This window comes from Talpa occidentalis, unplaced genomic scaffold (assembly GCF_014898055.3).
Source record: "Talpa occidentalis isolate TD23 unplaced genomic scaffold, MPIMG_talOcc4v2.1 talOcc4.16, whole genome shotgun sequence".
NCBI classification, from domain to species: domain Eukaryota; kingdom Metazoa; phylum Chordata; class Mammalia; order Eulipotyphla; family Talpidae; genus Talpa; species Talpa occidentalis.
Window position 1 is genome coordinate 45,291,624 of NW_023601653.1, and position 20,173 is coordinate 45,311,796.

Genomic DNA, 20,173 nt, shown 5'->3' on the forward strand with positions numbered 1-20,173 from the left:
GGAGGGCTTGGGGTCAAAATAAGGGGGTTGTAATTGTACGGGGAATATAAAAAATAAAATTTAAATAAAATGTGAAAAAAAAATGCCAAGAAGCTATTAAAAAAAAAAAAAAAAAAACCGCAGTGGGGATGTCATCTCACACCTGTGGGAATGGCCTAAAAAAAAAAAAAAAATGACTCTTTCTGAAGATAAAGTATTGCATGTTCCTTGAAGACGTCAAAGAAATACTATGTGAAGGAGAAAGCAGAAAATCTCCCCACCCTCATGATGGCTGTCCAGCCAGAGGGCCCCTACTTCTAAAATGTTGTGTTTCCTTTCTTTTTTATGTGTGAATATGAGCATTTAAAAGTAGAACCTGGGCCTCCCTGGTGGTGCGGGGGTTAAAGACAGAGCACTATCAAGCTATTGGCAGCAAGGAGTTCGATCCCCCGCCAGGGAGCTGACCCACATAGGGCAAAGCAGACCTCTCCTGTCTTGCCCGCTGCTCCCCTCAGCAGTGGATTTCAATTGATTGCCTGTTCTGGTCCCCTCTCACCACCCGCCCTCCCCCCATCTTTGGTCTACACTGCAATTCTTGGATGCATAAATAAAGAAATCTTTAAAAAAAAAAGTAGAACCTGAGGTAGCTCTCCTTGGAAGAATGAGAGAAAGGAGACTTTGTTTTTGTTGTTGGTGGTACAGTCTTTTTTCATTCAGGAAAAAAACCCAAACAGAAAACTGTTTCCAGCCACACAAGAAGGAGTTGCGAAGGGGGAGGCATCTGTCCTCATGGCCCCAGCCCCCAACCCATGTGCCTTTGCTGGCAATAAGGAGTGTGGGGTAATAGCCCCCAAGTAAAGATGGCATATGTTTGTGTATGGGTGATAGAGAGGTGCAGATGCAGTGGGGGGAAGTACAATTGAGGTCAGTTCTAGGCGTGTCATGGGGGCGAGGCCATTTCACATGGTTCTTGTTGACCAGGCCGCCGTGGACACCTTCTGTGCTGTCTGTGGGACTGTGTCCTGGCAGGCCTGATATAGCAAGAAGATGGATACTCTAAGCCAGAGTCTCCCCGGCTTCCCATGCCCCCTTGTGTCTTGTCGTGATCCTCTCTGTTGCCTCAGTGTGTTTCATAAACCCTGGTCCTAAAGAATATTTGAAAATAAGAAGCCAATAAAGCTTGGGAAACACTGAGAATCAGATCGTGGAATTTAATAAATTAAATGGGCTGTCACCCCATTGAGCTTGTTTTAACTTACTGTTTGAGCAGTTCTCAATTTTATTTAATCTGGGTTTTTCTCCCTAAATTAGAACACAGTGGACATGCTGTTCTGTGGGCCCTTCCTGTTGAAATGTGGTCCAGAGACTGAGTGGACCCTGTTAAAATGCAGGCCCTGCCAAGGGGTACTGAGTCCCATGCTGCTTTTTAACAGGGTCCTTGCATTATTTACGAGCACACTAAATTTTGAGATAATGAAGATAATGAAGCAGGCAAGGCTCTGAATTATTTTTTCCATCTGAGCTGCCTTTTCCAAGGGGTGTTTCCCTCCCTTTTTAGGGTGCAGGCAGGGCCAGGCCCCTGTGGGCATGTGGCAGACATGCCCATACAGGCATGTGAATCTTGGGGGTGTGTCTCAGTTTATGGTGCCCCTTCTCCATTTGACCAACTCTTCCCTCTGACTGTAACTCCTATGTCCAGAAATGCCACCTCTGTTAATACATCCACCTCCCTCTTAGCCACCTCCTAATGTCCAGGCGTGAGCATCCGTTCCTGCAGCCATTCAGTTCAGGGCTGCTGGGTGATGACAAGTCATGGGAAGGGAGAGGTTAGGAGGAAATGGGTTTTCTTAGATGGGTTCACTTAGTTAGCCTCAAATAACAAGTTGCTTTTAGTTTTGAAGAGACCTGGTGTTTTGCAGGCCATGAGTTGTGTTAACTGCAACTCTGAGGTCTCATGGAATTGCCTTAGTGCTGCCAGTAGGAGCAGGTGGTAGGGCCCAGAGCTTCCCACTCCTCTTCCGCTGCATTGCCTGTGTTCTTAAGCATTTTACTTAATATGATTTCTCTTGTTATTTCCTATCACAAAGTTCATATTTTTAGAATTGAAAAAAAAATTTATTTTGCATCCAAGAACTAGACTGTAGGCCAGAGGTGCAGGGGGTGAGAGGATTTACCAGAGACAGAGTGGGGAGCAGAACAGGGGATCTACTGAAATCCACTGCTGAGGGGAGCAGAGGGCGAAAGAGGAGTGGTCTGGTGCCATGTAGGTCAGCTCCCTGGTGGGGGTGGAACTCAGGCCTTAGTGGTGACACCTCTGAGACTCAAACCCCCTCCCCCGCCCCGCCCCCGGCCACCAGGGAGGCCCTATCATAAATTTTCTGGGGGGAAAAAAAAAAATCACTGGCCTCTTTTGTCTACCATCCAAATTCTTTTCCTTTCTTCTTCTTTTTTTTTTTAAAAGAATTTTGCATATAAGAGCTGGGGTGTAGGCTAGGGGTGGGGGGGGGATGAGAGGATTCCCCAGAGACAGAGTGGGGAGCAGAACAGGTGGATTGACTGAAATCCACTGCTGACGGGAGCAGTGGGTGAGCCAGGAGAGGTCTGCTTTGCCCTGTGTGGGTCAGCCCCCTGGCCAGGGATGTAACTAGTGCTGCAATGGCTGCCTATAGCTTCCTTGTGCTGAGACTTAACCCTTTGCACCACCAGGGAGGCCCCAACCACCCAAATTCTTACATTTAGCACAAGCTGAGGTATTTGTGGCTGTACTTCTTCAATTTCAGAGGGACGAGCTGATAATTAGTTTTCTATAGTGGCAGGAAGATTTGAAACTTTCTCAAAAAACCCTTTTCTTCTATCTTTCCATTCTTCTCATCCATCTTCTCCATAATTCTCTCTTTTTTTAAGATCAAGACTGGTAAAGCCCAGAGCTATGGAATCCTAGCATAGATGAGTAATGAACAGTTGTATTTACAGAGGAAAATATGTTGAATTCATAATGTCATCAAATTCTGCTTTTGGTAAAATTTAATAAAACTATTCCATCATCTATATGAATGTGGTTATTATATTTGGTCAGTATTCCCTTGTTGCCAATTTTCCATGAACTTAATGTCTAATCACAGGGCATTTTCCTTTGATATTTCTTGGTAATTTGTATTTTAATTGTACTTTTGTCATCATCCATTTGTATAGGATTTAATTATTCATATTTTTAGTGTAAGAAAATACATTTATTTTTTCCAGCTGCATATTTGTGTTTAATTTTTCTGTGTATATGGTATAATAATGGAAAACTAAAAAAGAAATAATTCAAGGTTTAAGAGTTTTCTGCACCTAACATGGGATAGTGGTTAAGAGTTTGGGCTCTGGAACTTCACTCTTTGTATTTAGCCACATTAACTGTGTGACTTTGTGAAAGTTTACTCAACTTTCGAGCCTTGGTTTTTTCATTTGTAAAATGAAGATAACAGTACTTACTCCATAGGGATAATGTGAGAATTCAATGAGAAAATTCCCGTTAATGAGAGAAAATCTTATAAATTATCTAACATAGGCCTGGCATATAATAAGACCTCAAAAAATGTTAGCTGACACAAATCAGATACATGAGTGTTGTTATAATATGGACATCCCGATGAGGGCATAATGTCCCTTTTGGCCAATATGTGGGTTTTAACAGGGTAACTGCAAAAGCATACCAAGTATTTTTATTAAAAAAAAGAATGTTTCCACAAAACATTTCAAAGATACTTTTGTCTACTCTCCCTCTCCAAACCTGTGTATATGTGTGTATGTGTTTCCTAGTAACCTGAAGTGTAGTGTCACAGAAACATTTGTATCTTGAAGTAATAAAATTTTAACATGTAGACAGTACTCCGGTGGTGTAATAGTGGCAAGCAGTGTATAGAGACTAAAGAATTAAATAGTTAAAAGCACCATTTTTCACTGTGTGCCACAGTTAGGACAGAAGTCTGTCTCCAAGGAGCTGTTGTCAGAGCACATGGTCATGCTCATTTTCAGGCTACTGAATCATTTTATAAATTTTGCTGTTTCTCAGCTGGGACTACATCAAATTAAAGAGCTTCTGCACAGCAAAAGAGACAATAACAAAAACAAAGAGAAACCCCACCGACTGGGAGAACATGTTTGCACACAACACTAACGATAAAGGACTGATCACAAAAATCTACAAAGAGCTGATGAAACTCAACAAAAACAAAGAAAATAATCCAGTCAAAAAATGGGCAGAAGAGCTAAAAAGAAGAGGAAATGCAAATGGCCAACAGGCATATGAAAAAATGTTCAACATCACTTGTAATCAGGGGAATGCAAATCAAAACTACCATGAGATACCATCTTACACCAGTGAGAATGGCACATATTGAAAAAACTAGCAACAACAAATATTGGCGAGGTTGTGGAGAAAAAGAATTGCGAGGTTGGTGGGAGAGCAAACCAGTCCAACCACTATGGAGAGCTGTGTGGAGATTTCTTGACCTACTAAACATAGAGCTTCCATATGATCCAGCAGTTCCACTCCTAGGTATTTACCCAAAGGACACAGAAACATCAATTCCAAAGAGCACCTGCACCCCTATGTTTATAGCAGCACTGTTTACAATAGCTAAGCTTTGGAAACAACCCAAATGCCCAAAAATAGATGACTGGATCAAGAAGATGTGGTACATATACACCATGGACTATTACTCAGCATTCAAAAAAGATAAACACATGCAATTTGCAGCAACATGGATGGTGCTAGAAGGGATCATGCTCAGCGAAATAAGCCAGAAAGAAAAAGAAAAATACCGGATGGTCTCACTCATAGCAGGAATCTAGAAAACTTAAATAAGAGACCAGGAAAAAGAATAACGATTAGAAAGTAAAAATCAAAATCAACAACTATGAACCAGAGACACTTTATGGGGGGTGTGGGTTGGGGAAAGGAGAGATTTGGGACAAAATAAGGGGGTTGCAATTGTATGGGGAATATAAAAATAAAATTTAAATTAAAAAAAAATTTGCTGTTTCTCCTGTTCTTCTGTCCTTCTGTCCTTGGTAATTTTTTTCTTATTCTTTTGGATTGCACAAGCATCTCTCTCAAGAAGTATTCGTTTGGAGCCTTCTGCCCACCTGTGTCTACGCAGGTGTCTCTATTTTCCTTTCTTCTATTCCTAATAAATATGGTCTTTTAATGTAAAAAAAATAAAGGAAACATTCCTTTATCCCTAGGCCAGGAGGTATGCCCTTTGATTTATTCTCACAGCATTCTATGCAAAACATGATGTTTGTAATTTATAGGGTGTATTAGAAATAATTCATTCTTGTTTCTCTCTCCTTCCCTGGACTGCAGTGTCCTTGAGAAAGTACCATTGCTGCTGAAATCCCATTTTAGTTTAAATGTCCACCTATTTGCCATTTATAGTCATAAATTCATAGGCTTTTTGGCGATGGTTATATGTGATAAATGTTTTGAGAACTTAGTATAGTTCTTAGTTAATAATAATTTTAAATAATATTAATAAAAATTCCCAATATCTTGACTACTGATAATGCTTAAATGAACTACATAGGCTGTTTATCATATTCTGGTTCTTCCGCTGATTTAAACTTTTCCACATCCTGTTTTTATTTATGTTTTTTTTTAATTAAAGTAGCATTGGTTTACAATAATGTATATGATTCAGAGACACAGGATCACGTCTTCAGATGTATGTTACCACATCACACCCAAGGCCAGGGCTCTTTTTTTTCCTTTAAAAGATTTTCATTTTATTTATTTTTGAGTAGAAGAACTAGGGTGTAGGCCAGAGGTATGGGGGGAGGTGAGAGGATTCCCCAGAGACAGAGTGAGGAGCAGAGCAGGTGGATCTACTGAAATCCACTGCTGAGGGGAGAGAGGAGAGATCTGCTGTGCCATGTGGGTCAGCTCCCTGGCCCGGGATCCAACTCAGGCCTTAGTGGTGATAGTGCTGAGACTTAGCTCCTAGGCTACCAGGGAGGCTCCAAGACACTTTTTTAAAGAACATTTTAAAAATTTCATGAACCTGTGAATTATTCCCATTTTACTCAATAAAAGAATTTACACTAAGTTAACCTGCACATTCAACTGTGTTAGCAGTTTAAGATGTTTTCTTTTGCCATCAGTACAGAGCATAGTGGAAACCACAGTCAGTATCATTTCATTTGATCTTATGTCATGCTTGCTTGCTTGTTCAGTCTTTGCTAGAAGCAGAGAAACCATATGGTGGAAGCCATTCCACTAATCCAGACTTGAGACAGTAGTGGCCTGAACTAAGAAATTGGCAGTGGGAGAGAGAAATAGATTCTAGATATGTTCAGGAGAAAATTTATACAACTGGACGGAAGGCTGAATATGGTTGGGGAGATAGAAAATTGTATTGGCGAGAAGGAAGAATCAAGGATTAATTCCAGCATTCTGCTTTATTTAAGCAGTTAGTTTAATGGTCTTTTTTTTTTTTAATATTTATTTATTTATTTATACAAGCACTGGGCACAGTCAGAAGCACGGGAGGGTGAGAGAATTCACCAGAGCTAGAGCGGGGAGCAGAGCAGGCAGAACGATGAAATATACTGCTGAGGGGAGCAGCAGGCGGCAGGACAGGTCTGAGTGCCATGTGGGACCCTCACCAGCGGCCAGAGATCAAACGGCACTACAGAGGCTGCAGGCAGCTTCGCAGCCCAGCGCTCAACCGCTGCGCCACCAGGGGAGGCCCAGGTAAATAGTCTTTTCTCTCACTGACATAATGTACACAGGAGGAAGGACAGGTTTGGGGGAAACTAATACTTTGCTGACTTTTAGATTCAGTTGGCTATTTCAGATACTGGGGGAAATCTAAGAGATCTATAAGGCAATTGGGTTTGTTGAATCTAAGCGTAGAAAGGAGAAGAAGGCTATAAATATGTATATGGTAGTTACTAGTATACATGACTGTGTGAAATAAGACCAGGAGTGGTGGGTAAGACAGATCTGGGAGAGAATAGGCTGAATAGCATGAGAAAAGAAAGCTTAGGACCAATACTTGAGAAACATCACTACTCTTTTTGTGGTCGTGAAAGAACATCTCACAAAGAAGAGGAAAGAAAGGGAGGAAGAAGAAAAGTGAATATAAATAAGAAACTCAGGAGTGTACTATGTTTCACAAGCAAAATGTCTTTAGAAGGAAGGGGTGTAGGGTCAGTTATCAAATGGCTTATACTTTCATCAGGCAAAATCTTAGGTTTCCCTTGTGTTTTATGTAATATCTGTTTTAACAAGCCTGACATTTAAATTTATATTTTAAGTTGTAACAAGACCATAATCTTGCTTAATGCCTGCCTTAAGTTTTTCATGATAGTTGTAACAGTTCTGTGCTCTATCTAAAGGCTAAAGGAGGCTAATATTGGTAGGTTGGAAGATGAGTAAGATAATGTTGAAGCATGGTGACCTGAGATAAGCAGCCTGGGGGTCTTGAGTAATGTCCTTTATGCAACACAGTTCCTGGTAGGAATCTTGTTCGCTATTAACTATGAGGCAGAATGGACCTGGGGTGGGGATGGGGATCCCGTGACTACTGATGCTTTACTCACTTCTTGGTACGAAACCACACAACTCACCTCTTGGTATGTAGCCACGTGATATCTGACCATGTACAGCTGCCAATGCAAACCCACCCGGAACTTTGCAGAAACTGAAAGTGCATATAAGCCCCTGACTTACTACAAACCAGGTCTCAGCCTTTGGATGCATATCTGCTGAGTCAGCACTGGTACAATAAACCTACTTCTTGTTAGCCCTGGTGTCTAAGTTTCCTTTGTGCCATATAACAATGTTAGTAACTAAGTTTGATTTTCAAGGAAAAGCACTGTAATTATCTAGTAGTAGCTATCATTAAGTTTGCTCTTCTGTAGGTAGGTCTTGATTGTAGCTGCAGAATTTAATAGGATTAATTTAAAAATTGGATTGATGTTGGTATCAAATTTTCAATAGCTGCTGTCAAAATTAGATCAATAATTTTGGTGTCAATAATTTTTCAGTAATAACTGTGGTAAATTTGAAGACTCTTGGAAAATTGCATAGTTTGTTGTGTGCAGGGGCATGTGTGGTTTTTAGAGGCCCTTTTGCTTTTAGGAGGAATGAATGAGCACTTGTTGATCAGCTAACAAGTAAATCCCAGCACTTTGTTTTGTTTTTTGTTTAAAGGTTATTTTTATTTATGCATCCAAGAACTGGGGTGTAGGCCAGAGGTGCTGGGGGCCGGTAAGAGGACTCACCAGATACAGAGTGGCAAGCAGAGCAGGTGGATCTACTGAAATCCACTGCTGAGGGGAGCAGCGGGTGAGACAGGAGAGGTCTGCTGCACCCTATGTGGGTCTGCTCTCCCTGGCTGGGGATCAAACTCAGGCCTTAGTGGCTGGTGATAGCTTGATAATGCTGAGACTTTAACCTCTACGTCACCAGGGAGGCCCCAAATCCAAGCACTTTGTTTAAAACTATATTTATAGGCTTGTGAATTGATGGTTGTCTGTGGAATTCACTGGATTTGATGTGATTCTGGGTACTGTAAAATTTTGTGAATGTTGAGTAACAAGGTTATTCTTTAGAGCGTAGGCTGTAGTTTGAAAATGGTCACTATATTGAAATTTATATTAGAAAAATTTGCTGTTTTATACAATCACGTTTGTACATACAATACAATCTCATATTTTAGAGGTTTTAAGAATTGATTTGAAAACTACTGTAGGACTTAGAATCTGGTCAGGTTAATTTGAATATGATAATTAGAAAAGATGAGGAAAATGAAATTTCAGAGTAAAGGTTAGACTTTCTTATTGTGTTGACATAATTGTGGGCTTTGAAAGTATCATTTGCTGCTATTTTTGTGTATTACTTGGAGAATCACTGTGGTTGGTGTATAAAGGACTGCGTGTAATGCTGTTGTCAGTTTGACTCTGGTTAGGAAACTGTTGAACTGGAAACTATTAGGAGTAGATGATATTGACAACAAAGGTATCCATTTTAAGATAGTTTATCAAAAATAAGGCGCTTATGTAAGGGATTAGGTGAACTGTCAAATCAAGTTAGCAAGATGAAACTGTTGTTGAAGATAATTTAATGTGGTTAAGTAACTTTCGGGAGAATGAATAGAATAGAAAATGACATAAAAGAAAAACCACCCAGCATTGACCACTGAACAGTGGCGAGTGTGGCAGTAGAGGGGACCAGGTGCTGGGAAGTGGGGGTGCTATTGATTGTTGCAGGAGTGATGCTTTAGGGTAGCAATGTTGGCATCTTGAGATACACTTCAAAAACCTTTTAACAGTAGTTCATTTTTTAAACTTAGGTTGTGGGCACAGCATCCCGGTTCCAGGATTTTTGAACCTAACACCAGGAATCAAATTCAGAACTGGATGCTCCCCGTGCCCCCCCCCCCATCAATTCATACATATGATTTTCCTTTCAGTTTGTTTTTATTTTTTTAAAAAAAATGTTATTTATGCATACAAGAACTGGGGTGTAGACCAGAGGTGCTGGGGGTGAGAGGACTCCCAGAGCAGAGTGGGGAGCAGAACAGGTGGAGCTACTGAAATCCACTGCTGAGGGGAGCATCAGTCCAGGTAGGACATGTCTGCTGTACCATATGGGTCAGCTCCCTGGCTGGCATGGAACTCTTGCTGCAATGGCTGGTGATAGCTTGATAGCACTGAGACTTTAACCCCTGCACCACCAGGAGGCCCTTTGAATTTTTTTTTTTTTTACAATTAATTGACATTCACTTTGCTGCTTTTAGTTTAACACTAATTACTTTTTAATACTCTGTATTAGTTTATCAATGTGCACTGATGTACTGATGTCCCCCCAAATATAATGGCTGAAAACAATAAAAACTTATTATTTTATGAATTCATTTTTTTGAGTTAGTAATTGAGAAGTAATGCAGCAGGTGGTTCCAGTTTAGAGTCTCGACTTAACTGAGGGAGGTTCACGGCCAGGCTCATCCACCAGGTTGTCAGCAGGCCTCGGGATGCTCTAGATATCAGTTTCTTGCCATGGGAGCCCCACCTTCCTGGTGAGTTGCTTTGAATGTGGCAGCCTGCTTGCTCGAAAGCAGGATATCTGAGGAAGAACCCCCCAAACAGAAAGCTTGGTCTTTTTATTTGGAGAATGACAACTCCTTATTTATGCCAAATCTTATTCCTCGGCAATGAGTCACTAAATCCAGCCCACGTTTGGGGGAGGAAGCTCTAGAAGGGTGTGTGTTCCCAGAGGCAGGGTCAAGGGAAGCATGTGGGAGCTGTTCTGTCCAGAGTTGGGCCTGTAGGGAGCTAGAGCTTATGTGCTGGTATCCTTCCCCTTAAGCTTTTCCAAACAGTTTGAATATTCGTATATTTACTATCAAATATCAGCAGAGAGCCTGGAGATGCACTGTTTTTGTCACATCTTCATCTTAGAATTTGTTAGGACATGGGATGTTAAAATTTTATGGCATTGAAAATCTATGGCATTGACTTAAACTAGTTTTATATTATATATATTTTATCTCAATACAAATTAGGTACTGGACTATGGAAAACAATATGAATAATTTCTTCTGATAACTTTTAAGTCTGAGTAGCTTCCTTTACTAAAGTAAATCTAAAGTAATAGCTGACTTAAAGTATTAGCAGATAGCATCTGTATTTGTGTGATGATAGTGATGGTCTTAGTAAATGTTGTCTGGAATGTTTATTAACTATTTCCAAATTTATATATGTTACAGAAGATCATGAACATATAAGGTGTTTTTGCAATTCAACTTTAGTATAACATGTTCTTGAAAGCTCTTTCTTACGCTGCAGAGATATTCCTAATCACTAACATAAATTACCTTCTTCATCTCATATACAGTGTAGTTTAAAAATAATAGTACAAATATTAGTATAAGTAGTAAATCTGAGTGAAATTTAGAATATCTTTCTACTTGTTTTAATTCTTACATTGTGTACCTCTAAAGATGTATAAAGTCATTTGAGAATAATTCCATTTCTGGGTGGTTCATAGTTTGATGGATGCTTGGATTCTGGAAGTTCTTTCTTAAATGCTCTACTTACAGCTGCTCTCTGAAGTGGATTCTGTTGTATCCCTCTTTTAGAGGAGAATATGGTTTCTGCTATCTTGATTTTAGGCTAATTTGCATTTATAGGAAAATAGAACTTTTTTAGAAAAAAGATTCATTTATTTATGCATACAAGAACTGGGGTGCATGGGGCCAGAGGAGTCACCAGAGACAGAGTGGGGAGTAGAATAGGCCGATCTACTGAAATCCACTGCTGAGGGGAGCAGCGGGCGAGACAGGGGAGGTTTGCTGCTGCACCATGGGGGTCAGCTCCCTGGCCAGAGATTGAACTCATGATACAGTGAGTGGTGATAGCTTGATAACACTGATATTTTAACATTTCTGCCACCAGGGAGACCCATAAAATATAACTATTTTTGTTTCTCTATGGGTTGGTGTGGGGGAATGAGTGTATACTTTATTTGGGCAAGGGAAATTTTGATGAGGAAATGCGATGATATATACAGATGGGGAACCTGCAGGTAGCAGATCGTATTTTAAGACTGAAAAGGGAGATAGAAAGCATAATAGACTCATAAGTTTTTGCCAAATGTATAAAAGACGAGGTTCCAATCTTCTTTCTGTTTCTGACTGCTGTGACCTAGAATTTTCCTCTTTTCATGATAAGGAGAGGAGAGTCAGGCTAGGAATGATCAGATAAAGCAAGATTCTATACTCTACATGGCCTACCTGGTAAACTGTTCAAGGAGCAGAAAGGAGTACAGTTTCTATAAATAACATTTTTTTTTTTAAAGATTTATTTATACAAGCACTGGGTACAGTCAGAAGCACGGGAGGGTGAGAGAACTCACCAGAGCCAGAGCGGGGAGCAGAGCAGGCAGAAGGACCGAAGTACACTGCTGAGGGGAGCAGCGGGTGGCAGGAGAGGTCTGCGCGCCATGTGGGACCCTCCTCTGGTGGCCGGGGAACAGCCGGGGATGGAACCTGCGCTGCAGAGGCTGCGGGCACCTTCGCAACCCAGCGCTCAACCACTGCGCCACCGGGGAGGCCCTCTATAAATAACATTACTTAATACTAAGTATGTAATTTACTTTGCTTTATTTTGGAATAATGAAACTAAGGGTTTTTGGTTTGTTTTTTTTTAAGATTTATTTATTTATATATACAAGCACTGGGTACAGTCAGAAGTGTGGGAGGGTGAGAGAATTCACTAGAGCGGGGAGCAGAGCAGGCAGAAGGACCGAAGCACACTGCTGAGGGGAGCAGCGGGCAGCAGGAGAGGTCTGTGCGCCGTGTGGGACCTTCCTCCAGTAGCCAGGGAGCAGCTGGGGATTGAACTGTCCCTGCAGAGGCTGCGGGCAGCTTCACAACCCAGCGCTCAACTGCTGCGTCACCGGGGAGGCCCGAAACTAAGTTTGTTTGAGCCTGAATATAATATTAAATTTTATTATAGCACTGTACTTCATGTTGAGGATTTACCCTGAACTTTCCACAGCCATAATAGCAGACTTCAGAATTTTAAATCTTGAATGAAAAATAGGAAACAGTGCACCTGGAATTATCAAAACCAGTTGTAATTTAAGCTATTTCTAGCCAAAATATAATCTCCAAACCAGTGAGTGGTAGTGGAAGTCAAAGAGTAGCTATCACATTTTTTTTTTTTTTTGAGCAATTTTCCTGTAAGGTCAGATTGATTTTTATGGAGAAGATTTTCTATAGTGAAGTATTTAATTTTTTAAAAAATTTATTTATGCATACAAGAACGGAGGTGCAGGCCAGAGGTAGGGGGGGTGTGTGTGAGAGAGAATTCACCAGAGACAGAGTGGGGAACAGAACAGGCAGACTGACTGAAATACACTGCTGAGGGGAGCAGCGGGTGAGTAGGAGAGATCTGCTGCAACATGTGGGTGGCTCCCTAGTCTGGGATCGAACTTGTGCTGCAGTAGCTGGGGGTAGCTTGATAGGTTGTGTCTTAACCCCTTGCGCCACAAGTGAGGCCCGAATTTGATTTGGTTCTTGACTACTACGGAGCACCTTTTTGTGGATGAGCATTGTAATCATTAGAGCATAACCAGGATACTCCTATATAGAGCAGCCTAATTTGGGGGATTTTTTTCCCTGAGGAGTTTGTTATAAAATCCGTCTTAGTAGTTGGAGTGGCATGATAACAGCAGCAAATATGCTTTTAGGGTTGGCCTCTAAGTCACCCTTTGGTTGCCTTAAAATATTTCCAAAAATATTTAAATTTTCTTAAACTATTTTAAAAATGCATTTGATTATATTTTAAGATCATAAGACTCCAGTCTGAGTGGAGACTGCATGTGAGATAAATAAAAATAGGAAATTATTACTAAGTTCTTAATGATATCTTTTTTATTCCACATGGATAAAATACTTGGCTAAATACTCCTCTGTTTTATCAATAAAATAGTGTAAGGCCTTTGGTGCCATATACTTGCTAGCTGAATGGTGAATAGAAAGACGTTAACTAGGACCGGACCCTAGTTGACTAGATTTCTAGGTAACAGGAAAGTTAACTAGATGACTTTTTGGTATTTATCTATGCAGTAGGCAGGGAGGTCTGTGCCCCTGTTTGTATGTGAGGTCATTTAAAAACCTATGCATTAACCACTGTATTTTATTTTATTTATTTATTTTTTAAAGGTTTGTTTTTGCCTGACCCCCTTTTTTTTTTTTTAAAGATTTATTTATTTTATTTATACAAGCGCTGGGTATAGTCAGAAGTGCGGGAGGGTGAGCGAATTCACCAGAGCCAGAGTGGGGAGCAGAGCAGGCAGAAGGACCGAAGTACACTGCTGAGGGGAGCAGCTGGCGGCAGGAGAGGTCTATGCGCCATGTGGGACCCTCCTCCGGTGGCCGGGGAGCATCTGGGGATCAAACTGTCGCTGCAGAGGCTGCGGGCAGCTTCACAACACAGTGCTCAACCGCTGCGCCACCAGGGAGGCCCAACCACTGTATTTTCAAACTTAACTTTGTAGAAAAATGGATATGACTTACCCAATTTGTGTATAATTATAAATTATAGTTTGTAGTTTTTACTGTTTTAGTCTATTGAATCTTGAAACAAAGAAAAGCTATACATTTTCTTTAATTTGTTTCTGTAGAATGAAGAACCATGAAAACATGTTTTTTGAAGGCAGGGTGTGATTATTTAGCAACATGATGGTAAAAGGTTGTGACACATCACTATCTTCATCAGAAACTAGCATTTGATGTCATTGCTGCTATAGCACATTAACATGAACGCTTCCTGATGAGTATGTACTGAGTTAAAGGTAATAGGTTGTTTTCAAAGGAGCTTGAAGATAAAGACCTTTTTTCTTCTGTTAAAAGTATTTTTTATTATTTTAAAAGATTTATTTATTTATGCATATAAGAACTGGGTTATAGGCCAGAGGTATGGGGTGTGAAAGGATTCCCCAGAGACAGAGTGGAGAACACAACAGGCATATTGACTGAAATATACTGCTAAGGGGAGCAACTGGTGAGCCAGGAAAGGTCTGCTGCGCCATGTGTGACAGCTCCCTGGCCGGAGATTGAATTTGTGCCATGCTGCAGTGGCTGTGGATAGATTCATAGTGCCGCAACTTCATAGTGCCCTTGCACCACCAGGGAGGCCCTAGAAATCTTTTTTAATGACTTTTAATTTTAGAGAATTATTTTAAAATTATAACCATTAGAATATTATTGTGCTGCTTGTACAACTATTTAAGTTAAAACCAGCATTATTTTTTATCAACAACTTGGCGTACTTGTTATGTATGTGTGTGGCTGGTTTGTTATAGAGACTTATTGAGTCATAAATGGGAATTGCGTTGATGAGTTTTTCTTCTAAGTCTTTTTGAGTGTTAGTCCACTGCAGTGGCTTTTACACTAAAATTCAGTGAATGTCAGTAACAATGACTAGTTAAGAAATGACAGGTTTTGGGCCTCCCTGGTGGCACATGGGGCTAAGTCTCAGCACTGTGAAGCTATTGGCAGCCACTGCAGCATGAGTTTGACCTCTGGCCAGGGAGCTGACCCACATAGGGCACAGCAGACCTCTCCTGACTGGTCCGCTGCTCCCCTCAGCAGTGTATTTCAGTAGATCCACCTGTTCTGCTCCCCATTCTGCCTCTGGTGAATTCTCTCACCCCCTCCCACCCCTGCACTTCTAGTCTGTACACTGCAGCTCTTGTATGCATAAATAAAATAAATCTTTAAAACAAAAATGGGCAGATTTTATCAACTAATTATCCTATTACTAATATTAAAAGGTGATGGGGTTATTTCAGTGAATCTGAATAGTCTGAGAGCTGTTTTTCCTTTTTTTTGTATTTTAAAATATAGCTGCCTTTGTAGTGGAAATTTAATTCTTTTTTTTTTTTTTAATAGAGGCATGTTTTATTTATTTATTTATTTGTTTGTTTGTTTGTTTGTTTATACATGCACTGGGTACAGTCAGAAGCGCGGGAGGGTGAGAGAATTCACCAGAGCCAGAGCGGGGAGCAGAACAGGCAGAAGGACCGAAGTACACTGCTGAGGGGAGCAGTGGGCGGCAGGAGAGGTCTGCGTGCCATGTGGGACCCTCCTCCCGTGGCCGGGGAGCATCCGGGAATCGAACCGGCGCCGCAGAGGCCACGGGCAGCCTCGCAACCCAGCGCCACCGGGGAGGCCCCTGTAGTGGAAATTTAAAAAACTTAATCATTAAAATAATTTTCTTTTCCTTAATCATTAAAATAATTTTCTTTTCTGAATAATGTGAGAAGTTTCTGTTGACCTTGTAGTTTGCTGATTGTTTCTATATTTACTTCACTGCATGCATATATGTGTATTTATATATACACACACATACATATAAACTTGGTGAAATTGCAACCCTTTCCCCTGTAGTTCTACATGTACTAATAATCTCAAATAAAATTAAATAATCTTCTTACTCTGATAGAGAAGAAAAAGCTGGATCACTTACCAGTAACTGGAGTTCTCCTATTGGGTAATCTCCACAGATCCACATTCTTTGAAGTTATTGTGAATGCCTCGAGGACCAAGGAACCGTTGAAATGTCCAATTTCAGGAAGGTAAGCAAGTGCACTGAAGCATGTCTCTAGCATCTCCCAAATCCCCTCCCCCGACTTTCTTACATATGCGTCTGTACTGCATGCCCCTCAGTTCCAGTGGATGCCCATCGGGAAGACTGTTATGCTGGACAGAAGGGCGAGAGAGGTGGATCTGTGAGGGAAAAGACCCAATAGGATAACTCAAGTTACTGGTAAGTCATCTGGTTTTCACAGATTGAGATTTTGTTCTCTCAAATTTCTTCTCTTTAGGAGTTATTTAATTACAAAGAAAGGAATTCAGTTGAATTGCTTTTTGTGAATTTGGTGTCATTATTATATGGATGATAAATGCCTTGTTCTTAACAGGTGGATGATTCAAAGCATGTTGTCAATGTTAAAGTGGGTCATTTGCATAACAGCTTTTCCTAGAAAATTTTATGTTCATAGTCTTTTGGTCAATGGCATAATATTGGGTTGGTAAAAAAGTCATGGAGCATTTTTTCTGTTTTTCAAAGAAAAAATACATATAGGGCCTCCCTGGTGGCACAGGGGTTAAGTCTCAGCACTATCAAGCTGTAGCCCACCACTGCAGCAGTACAAGTTCTAGCCCTGTCTTGCCCACTGCTCTGGTCAGCAGTGGATTTCACTGGATCTGCCTGTTCTGTGAACCGTCTTTCTCTGGTGAATCCTGTCATCCCCTGCACCTCTGGCCTGGACCCCAGTTCTTGTATGCATAAATAAATACAATAAATCTTTTAAAAAAAAAAGGATCGTGACTTTTCCGACAGCCCAAGGTTCTCGAGCAATTTCAGGGAACTCTACACTGATGTGGTGAGTGATATGGTAGGTGCAGTCTGAGTGCTCTGCTTCTTCAGGTACAAGGTACTTTTTGAGCTGGCTGGTGAAATAGAATTGGTCAGAGTTCATTGCTTCTGAATTTTTTCTCATTCATTCTCTGTTACCAGATAACCATTTCAAGAAGGGTATTTTTAGTTCATGAAGAGCATGTGGTGGTTCTCTGCTGTAGTTATTTTATCAAACTTGCATCCATTCGCTGGGTACTTAAGAGCTCCCATAATCCTGTCCCATCCTGTTTTTCCAGCATTAACTTCTTGGTTTGGAAATGTTTGGTCTCACCAGGATACTTGACACATTTATGCTTTAGCTTGTGTTTCTCCAGTTTGTTGAAATGACCTTTCAATTCTGCCTTTCTGTACTTTAAAGTGGCACATAAACAAGAGGTTATGATTGTGAAAGTTCATAGAATAGTTAGCTTTGAGACTTCAGTGTTAAACAAATTGGAAATATGGTGTATTTGATTATCTTCGATGTTTATTGCTTCATTTTCAGAAATGCTCTGATTTGAGAATACTTGTTCGATGAAGCAGTAAGTGAAATCTGATTTCAAGGTCATTGAAGGAAGGAAATGTTCATTGGCAGATTGTCTCTTCTAATTAAGTAATCACTGGAGAACTAATTCAGACCCAGTTAGACAAGCTGAGATAAAAACATTTCGTCAGATGATGTGGCTTCCAAGTAAGGGTCCACTACATCTCATGGTTTCTTTAGTGTGATAATGGGGTGGTGGTGATTTTGAGATCTCACTTACCCTTCAGTATACATGCTGAAATATTTACAAGTGAAGTTTTATGGGTTCAGAATGGGCTCAGAAAAAAAAGCATGTGGATACTTGGCTGTGGTGTGTGTACGTATACATAGAGAGGGAGAGGAAAAGAGAGAGAGAAGGTAAATGTGGCCAATGTTAATGATTTTGAATCTTTGTGAAGGGTATATAGTTTTATACTATATTTTCAGCTTTTTCTGTGGCTTTGATGCTTTTCAAAAATGTTGAAGAGAAAGTATTTTAAAAAGACTTCATTGTGCTTCAGTGTCTTTAATTCTAAAGTAGAAATAATAGGATTTGTCCTTTCTATTCCTTGATGCCCTTAGGCACAGTGGGGCGCATTTGGTAGAAAAGCAGTCACGAGACCTTAAAAGGAATGGTACTTTTTTGACATTAAAGAAGAACTTTATAATGGAGAACTTTTCAAAGAACATTTCACCTAACAGTGTCTTAGCTTAAAATGTGTCTTCCCCCCTCCTTTTTTTTTTTACTAAGAGCATAATGATTATGATTAAATAGAACAATCAAGAAACAATAAATATACACACATGTAAGAACTAATTGAAATCCTGAAAATAAAAAAATATAGCTAGTTATAAAAGAGCTCAATAAATGGACTAAAATAGAAAATTAGACATAGCTGAAGAGAGAAATGTTAAATTCAAGATAAAATTGATCACTTTACCAGAACAGGCACAGGGAGACAGATAAAAGTGAAAGAAAAGCAAGACATCTTGGGGGAGGGGGGTGTATGGTAAATTGAAAAGCTCCAGTGTTTGTCTAGCTGGATTTCTAGACTAGAGAATATGGAGACGCAGTGTTGAAGAAAACATGACTAAGAATTTCTAAGAATTAAAAAAGTGGAAATTATGAAATAATTAGAATTGAATCACAACAAAAGCATTGTATCAAAACTTGAGAGATGAGAAAAGTGTTACTGAGGGATACATTTTTACAATCTTAAATGTATATATTAGGTTGAAAGAAAACAAGTGCGGCAGCCATTCAACTCAAACAACTTAAAAAAAAAATGAAACTATAAAACCAAAGAAGGAAAAAAGAAGAAATAGAAATGAAAATGGAATTAAGTGAAATAGAGGATCAACAATAAAAGCAGTAGCAGTATTCATTCTGATCAAAGCTGGTTCTTTTCAATTGATAAACTTCTGGAAATACTCATCAAGAAACATGACAGAAACAATAAAATTTAAAAATGGGATATAGTTATAAATACAATTAAAATTTTTTAAATCACAAGAAATGAACATTTTTATATATATAAAAATTAAAAACCAGATGGAATGTTCTGTTTTCTAGGGAAAAAATTATTCTAAAATTGCCACTGTGTAAGAAAAAGGATATACAAGGAAGCCAAAAGCTATTTTTTAAAATTTATTTATGCATCCAAGAACTGGGGTGTAGGCCAGAGGTGGGGAAGGGGTGAGAGGATTCAACAGAGCAAAGTGGGGAGCAGAACAGGCAGATTGACTGAAATCCACTGCGAAAGGGAGCAGTGGGTGAGACAGGAGAGGTCTGCTGCACCATGTGGATCAGCTCCCTGGCAGGGGCTGGAACATTACACCACAGTGACTGGCACTAACTTGATAGTGCTGTGAATTTAACCCTGTGCCACCAGGGAGGCCTGGAAGCTGAAAACCATTAAGGAAATTAAGGCTGTGGTAAAATTTCCCCAAAAGGCATAGTTGTTTTCTTTTTTAAAATAGCTTTGTTGAACTGTAGGTCATAAACCAGACCATTTTTACTCACTGCAAATGTGCAGTGCAGTGGTTTGTATTTTTGCTGAGTCGTGCAACCATGATCACATTCAGTTTTGGAGTAATTCTTAGCAACCCTGAAAAAAAAAACTCTGTACCTGTTAGCAGTCAACCCCAATCCTCCATCCTCAGTCAGCCACTAGAGTGTTCTCTGTTTCTAAAGATTCTCCTGTTCTAAACAACTCATATAAATGGAAACAACATAGGTGACTCATTCTGTGACTCCTTTTACTTTGTGCAGTATTTTAAAGACTCTCCTGTGTTGTAGCATATGTCAGTAAACTTCATTTTTTTGGTGGACAAATGACATTTCAGTGTGTGGTGGTACACCATGTTTTGTTTATCCATTTGTCAGTTGGTGGAGATCCAGATTATTTCTCAGATTAGCTCATTATGAGTGTGTCTGCTGTTTGTTTACAGGTGTTCCAGTGGACATGTGTCTTCATCACTGTTACATATCCAGGAGTTGGATTTCTAGGTCTTATGTCAATTCTATGTTTATTGCCTTGAGCTGCTGCCAGCTGATTTTCTAAGTGGTTGCACCCTTTACTCTCCCATCAGCAATGGTGAAGGGTTCCAAATTTTCCATGCCCTCATCACTTTCATTGTCTGTCTTTTTTATTATAGCCATCCTCATTGGCGTGAAATGGTTGTGAGAGGAATAGTTTTTTTTTCTTT

General features: G+C 40.0%; 1 protein-coding gene across 3 annotated transcripts in view; it reads left to right on the plus strand.

Annotated features, from left to right (window-relative positions):
* Positions 1-20,173, plus strand: part of LOC119247583 (YY1-associated factor 2) — an 87,108-nt gene that overhangs the window by 12,819 nt on the left and 54,116 nt on the right. For 2 of the 3 annotated variants that reach the window (XR_008552215.1, XM_037514137.2), the window contains exon 3: positions 16,046-16,117. The exons of the other annotated variant lie outside the window; for it this stretch is intronic. Coding sequence is in view for 1 of the 2 variants with exons in the window: in XM_037514137.2 (XP_037370034.1) it covers positions 16,046-16,117 (72 nt within the window). In the remaining variant the exon portion in view is untranslated. The remainder of the gene's footprint in view (positions 1-16,045; positions 16,118-20,173) is intronic. 3 annotated transcript variants of the gene reach the window in all.